At 38.6% G+C, this 6,997-nt stretch overlaps 1 protein-coding gene across 1 annotated transcript in view; it reads left to right on the plus strand.

The window, feature by feature from the left end:
* The window catches only part of MCCC1 (methylcrotonyl-CoA carboxylase subunit 1), an 85,790-nt gene extending 79,276 nt beyond the window's left edge, over positions 1 to 6,514 (plus strand). Inside the window, exon 19 of the mRNA XM_085635359.1 lies at positions 6,183 to 6,514. Within this exon, the coding sequence (XP_085491485.1) occupies positions 6,183 to 6,302 (120 nt within the window). The 3' untranslated portion in view covers positions 6,303 to 6,514. The remainder of the gene's footprint in view (positions 1 to 6,182) is intronic.
* Positions 6,515 to 6,997: the final 483 nt, after the last annotated feature.

A 6,997-nucleotide genomic window follows, 5' to 3' on the forward strand; every position in this document is an offset into this window, starting at 1 on the left:
CCACCCTGCGGAGTGGGAGTGGGGCTGTTTCCAACAGGATGGCTTGCAGGTATGCAGATATTCTACCAGCGCATGAGTCAAGCTTGATGGCTTTGTATTCTTCTACCCATTGTTTTGGTTTCTTCTGTTGATTTTTCTTCACTACATGGTGAGGGAGAATGGTATTGGGAAGTGATCTTGACTAGTTGACTGGAATAGGGTTCATGGCTAATTTCACTGCCAATTATTCAGTGGTGTATTACACCCCTTTTGTGGGTAAGTGTTACAGTTTGTTTGGTTCTTACTGAGTAAGAAGGCAGATGATTCTGAGGTGTAGAAGTAATTTTGGGCCTTCCAGTGTAAATTGAAGTCCTTGATAAAGATGTGATTGGATGTAGATGGTGGTTTTTTTCATTTTTTCATAATAAAAGTCAATGATCTGTTGAGCAAAGATTAGGTTGGTGATATATAGGGTAGAATATGGTGGAGATTGGGTCATCTGGTTTCAGTTTATCCCAAGAGACAAGAGAAGGACAATAAGCTCTTGTTTTCATTTCTTTGCATTCATTGGAGGTTTTAGGTATAATTGCCATCCCACCACTTGCGTTTTTCCATTGCAATCAAGGTGGATGATTTCATATTTAAAAGGAAGAAGTCAGTCTGAAACTGGCTGCAGGGCGTCATGGAGCCAGCTCTTCATTAGAAATAGAACATATGAATCATTATTGGTGATCATATTAGCGAGCTCTAATTTGTGTTTTGCAGCAGATCTGCAATTACGAAGGAGACACTTCAAAGAGGACTTAACTGGGTTGTTTGTAGGTGTTGTGGCCTGGATTTCAGTGACTATGTTTGGGTTGCATCTCATTGTTTCGATTCAGTTAAATGTAAATGTTTTAGACTTGTAAAGCACAGAGCTGCCCCAGCAACGGGGCGTCCCGGCGCTGTAGACCGCTGGGGAACCCGTCCTGGCTATCCCTGTGAGATGGTCCCTTTCTGGGTATCTCCAAGGTGAAACCAGGCATCCCCGGCGTCTGTGGGGGGCCGTTGTAGAGATGAGGCAAGCTTAATGTCCAGAGTTGCCGAGTGTGTTCCTGGTTAGAATAGGTACCGAGGCGAGAATTAACGAGTACGTTTTGAACCTGGTCCACGACCCTGCCGCGTCGGGAATTGAACCCTGGTCGATTCTCTGCTTACGGGTCTGCCGCCTCTAACCAGTGAGCCACACCTCTCCACTTCCTGTTACGCAAAATAATGGGGATTTTAGATATCCGTTGTGGGGAGACAGTTCGTGGGTTTATGTTAACTGTGGTCAAGGAAATCCTTGATCTCTGACTTTCATTGAGATTGGGTTCGTGGTTTTTTGTTGAACCTTGGAGTGGAGATGTGATCATAATGGTAAGTTTAAAGAACATTCTAAGGTGGTAGGTGTAACTTGAGAGATGATAGTGATAATTTGATACTGCTTAGTTTGAGAGGCAGCTTATCTCTTTTAGTAGGAGTACAAGGTCTTCAAGCTAGTGTATATATGTGCTGAGATAATAGGAATTTTGAGTGCTTTTTATAATTGTGGGGGTTGAGAAGGAATGTGTATAGCTAGCATTCGAGAGTGGGTGAGTTGTGAGTCCTGACAGCGACTGTGAATGGGAGAGACCAGTGAAGTAGGCTGGAGAGACATTAAGGTGAGGTAAAGGAGGGGGTATTGTTGAGCCTCTGTGGGTGTTCTGGAGGAAGTGGGAGAGAGATCACCTGAGAAAAAGTTAGTTGTGATGTTATCCTATCTGAAAGAGATGTAATGTGGGTGGGGTGATTTGAGTGGTAGCGGAGGAGTGATGAGGGGTAATCAGCTTGGATAGGGTCGGTCTTTGAGGGGGGCAGCTTTCTTTTGGCCTTACCTGATCAAATAGGGTCTAGTTGCAAAAACAATGCCAAGTATGAATATGTACAGGCAGTATCCTTTCAAATTATTAGCTGCTGTTTGAACGAGAAATCTAATCCTGTCTTGTAGCCAGTCACACACTTGCGAATTAAGGAACTTGGATTTCTTCTCAATCTTAAACATTCAAGTCTTCTTTAATTATGAATGGTAACTTCCATTCATTCCTCAAAGATTCATGCTTGTCTCTTAGGCAGAGGATTTAATACCAATGTGCAGATCAGCTCTCTCCGTGCCACTGGGTCACTACTTGTCCAGTCTTGGGATAACTTTTTAAAAGAAATTCAGGTTATCAGTTGTTTAGTCCAAATGAGGCACTTCAACTGAGCCAAAACTACAAATTTGAAAATGAAAGCCAAAACGTGGGTAACTGAGTAATCTGGTCATCATGTCCTTCGCTCAGTAACCTTTTTACAGTATATGTACAAAACACATCCCAGGTGCTGGCCACCTTATTACATGCACAGGAGTTTCAAAAGATGCACAAAAAGAGTACCCCCATGATGTGTCTTGAGGTTTCTATGGATTTTCCAATGAGAAGCTTAAAGATGTAATGACAAAGGTATATGTTTTGTAGCTTCATTAGTGCTCCCACCACACACAAATCAAGTAACAGAGTGAACTTTAAAATACTTTAACAGGTTAACTGTTGTTAAAAGGGGTTTGTGATCATAGATCCTATAGATGTTATTTTCTGTTAGATTTGAAAGTTCTTGGGGTTTGGGGTTCAAAACGTTTACACAAAAACTGTGGAACATGTTGCCTGCATGTACATTTGACTCCTGAACCGTACAATCCTATGTTTATCGTACCAGCTTATCTGGGAGCATCAGGATAGAGTTGGACTGTATGGCATCCATCATTAACTAATGCTACCAGTTGGTAACAAGATTCATACCAATTAAATCCAATGGACATAATGCTCCCTGAATAAATAAAATGGACATTGCCCAAAACAGTTTTGAGTATCTACATTCTATTTACTTCTTTTTACGTGTCGTGTTCATATACAATGCAACCAGACACTCTGAAATGATAGTGAGGCGATTTCAACTAAAAGTATGTAAATAAATCGCACCCTGATATCCAAATGATGTAATTTTACAGAAATTGGTATTATGGTTATAGGTCTATCACTTTTTCAGGTGAGAAACTTTGAGTGTCACGCTTTTAGAATTTAGACTTGAGTTTTATCTGAAAACCACAATTAACATGTTTTCTCCCCATTTCAATACTGGGAGAATATGGTGAAGGAATGCCCTAAGTCACTAGCCGTGAATTTCAGTGAATTCCAGCAATCAGCAATATAGTAAATTTATTAAATGTGCTCTGGTCAACAGGGTATGGAAAATACAGAACAAAGGACGGTAGTGGTGGATACAGGGATCGCACATCAATGATGGAACAAGTGTAAATGGCTACCAAATATGAATTACAATTGACCAATTTGACAACAATTCACGGTGGTGCCATTGAGGGTAGAAAACACCCCACTACCTTGGGTGCAGAGGACACAGGTAACCATAGGTGACCTGTGAAACTGAGTTACAAACACATGGTATACCCGGGCACTCTAAGTGTTTGACTGATATGTATAACACTGTTTAGTCAAAACTGCTAACGATAAAAGTTGCCTTTGACACAGGAAACACAGGAGGTTTTATGTATCAAAAAATATTCGCAATTTTTATTTCTTATGTACCAAAAAATCCCTAGAAACCTTTTGTATACAATTTATAGGGACTGAAACACTTGACATTCCCAGATGTAATTGTACAATAAAGTCTCAATCGTAAAATAGTGGTCCAGTCCTTATTACAGAACACGAAAACAGCAAACACGTGTTTCGTCACATCCGTGATTTCCTCAAGGCTGTAATGACAATATTAAAAACATATATGAGCAATTAGTTTGACCTTATACTACACAATACATCTTGTCTACTTGAGACAGAAGAGTCTATAGCCAAGATTTTAAGAAAAAAAAATCCAACAACCGTGCAAAGAGAAGAAATGTGCCCGTTCAGAAAAGAAGAAACACATTGTGCATAAACAGAATTTTAAAAAACCCGGTTTCCCAACGTGAAGGTAACAAAAATCGAGAAGGATTTATGCCCATCGTGTGTGAGGATTCTTAACCAGAATATTCCTTAGTAGGGAAGTGTAGCAAAAAGGGGGTTAAGTTGTCAGTATATTCATACTTAGGACTCTGACCTCTGAAAGATATTTTTGTTGTTTGGTACAGAGATACACAGCTCGCCAATACATTCGCGTGGTGTTTTTAGAATGTTTTTGGTTCAAAGTAGACCAACAATGCTGAAAAATAGGAACAGAAGGAATTGAATTTACAGGAAATAGTTGCTATGCTAGTAGTATTGATAAGCGTTAAGTCGAAGGCTTACATTAAAAATTATGTCCGGGGCCAATCCTTTGTCTTAGTCCTAATCGTTACTGAAACAGTCAAAGAAGCCTTAGGACTAGGATACACTTCTTTCCCTTCGAAATGTGAATGAAGATGGCCGATATTCAAAGGCAAACGTACTTTCTTAAGGGCTATGATAGCTCCCTATTTGTAAATTGGGAAACCTAATGTATCCGATCAGTTGCATGAAAAACAGATGTTCCAAGCTGCTGCCCATGTCGATTACACCAATAGAGTCACTTACATGTCTCAAGAGTTAATGAAGGGTAGACCGGTATTAAACACGTGTTGGCTGTTTTCGTGTTCTGTAATAAGGACTGGACCACTATTTTACTGTTATTGAGACTTTATTGTACAGTTATATCTTGGAATGTCAAGGGTTTCAGTCCCTATAAAATGTATAAAAAAACTTTTCTAGTTTTTTTTTGGTACATAAATAAAATAAATGGTGAATATTTTTTGATACATAAAATCTCCTGTGCTTCCTGTGTCAAAGGCAACTTTATCGTTATCAGTTTTGACTAAACAGTGTTATACAGATCAGTCATAAACACTTAAAGGGCCCGGGTATACCATGTGTTTGTAAAACAGGCTATGGAAAATGTTTTTGCAGATAGCGGTTCGGGTATTATAAAAGCTCAAGGGTTAATCTACCCTGAATTCATGGGAGATCTATTATTCGGAACGTATGGCATTACTAGGCTTCCTGGGTTGCATCGCCACTTTGACAGTTTGGGTTAAAGATTCAATCTGAAAAGAATATGGGAACAGATTACATTTTTCATTGGCACTGATTAGATGGCATGCATCATGTGTTACCATTGATGTTGGAAGGATCTTCAAACCATTAATATTTGGCATATCCTCTTGACACTTGCTATCTGAATGCCTTAAAGATGCATAAAAAACTACTTTGACAAGAACTGCAGTGAAACTGCATGTCATTGTAGATAGTGCCAGTGTTTGAGGACAGAGTAATTGTCCTTTAATTGCATTCACAACTTTCATGAAAAAAATATGTGGCGATTAAGCAGGCAAAAAAAACCTAGTTCGTTTGTAGGCAGTCAGCAGACCCTAAGATCACTTATGGGCATCCCCTGAAGTTGAGGAAAGTTTGTGTGTATGCTCTGATAGTTCATTGTTACCTTATCTAATTTCAGATGTAGTCTCTGTACACTGTTTGCCTTCTATTTTGACTATTATCAAGTTGTTTTATTATTCGGTTGCATACATGTACAACAACTCGAAACATGATAAACTATCTATTCATCTCTCGGGTGATGTTCATGAAAAGAGGACTAGCATTCATTCATTTCACCCCTTGTAAAAAAAACAAGTCCACAAGAATCCAAATGCACATTTAATTTGTGTCAGTTATAATAGAATCAACTGTTCAGTGCAATGTTAGTAGGGGTGTAACACAATTGTGTTACTTGTTGAGAGGTATTCTGTTTAAATTAACAAAAGGTGCACATAAAATCGTAATTCTTGAGAACTAAATGTATAAGAATATATTATTTGCAATTCTGAAGAAAGAGTATGAGGTGAAATGCACTTGTGTATAATAGAACATAATCTTGAAATGTATTGCATCTCTTGTTACTCGTTAAGGGGTTAATGTATATTGTAATTGTATTGTAATTGCATTTATATAGCGTTATGATTAAAAGTTAAAATGCACTCTGTAGATCGAGATCTCGAGAATAATACAAAAAATACTCTGCTTTTCTATTACAATTCATGCTTTGCTTAATTTAGATTTTTTTCTTTTGTGTGTAATCTATACTTTGATTAAATGGCTAACTTTTGCAATCAAATATTAACCACAGGTATGTTTTCCTCACAGCACACCATACGGGCTCCAAAGGCAGGCATCATAAAGAAAGTGCACTTCAAAGAAGGCTTTCAGGCAAACAGACATGCTCCATTAGTTGAGCTGGTGGAGGAGGAGACTGATTCAGAATAACCTCTGAGGAATTATAAGGTTTTTTTCTTGAATTTTTACAAGAGAAAATCCCCTCCAGGTGGAATCATGTACCTCAAACAGTGAAGCTAGCTGGACATTTTGGAGCACAGCGACTTCGTTTCTAATGATTGTTTTTACAGTGGACTCCGTGTTATACAAACATTAAATCATTGTACTACAGCAAACCCAAGAAATAAAAAGAATTAACATTTTGTTTTTCTGTTCTCGAGCTTTGAGTAGACTAGTAAATTCTAAGATTATCTGTTCGTGTGACACTCCCAGAAAAGCTTCTGGTTTATACCAGCAGGTATTTTTAACCCCATATTATTCCCAGCACCACTACATGGGCAGAATATTGAGTGTCCAAGCATCTCGGTTAATTTTGAGGCTCCTGGTACTCATCCCTCACTTTTGATGGTGATTACCGAAATAATTATTGTTTTTTAATGTGTATAGGTGAACTTTCTTGGGTAAGTTTTGTGCAGATTCATCATTCAGAGTCGCGGTTCTCAACCTCAACCACAAAGTGGTGGAAGCCTTCTTAGCACTCAGTCCCAGAGGTACACTGCAAGGAGCAAAAAACTCTTTTGAAAAATTTATTTTTTTTAGTGTTGCTGCGAATTCACGGAGAGTCCGCAGCAACACTAAAAACGGCAAAAAAAAACACTGTCTCCTGCGCTTGTGTTTTTTTTAAA

This window comes from Triturus cristatus, chromosome 11 (assembly GCF_964204655.1).
Source record: "Triturus cristatus chromosome 11, aTriCri1.1, whole genome shotgun sequence".
Lineage (NCBI taxonomy): Eukaryota > Metazoa > Chordata > Amphibia > Caudata > Salamandridae > Triturus > Triturus cristatus.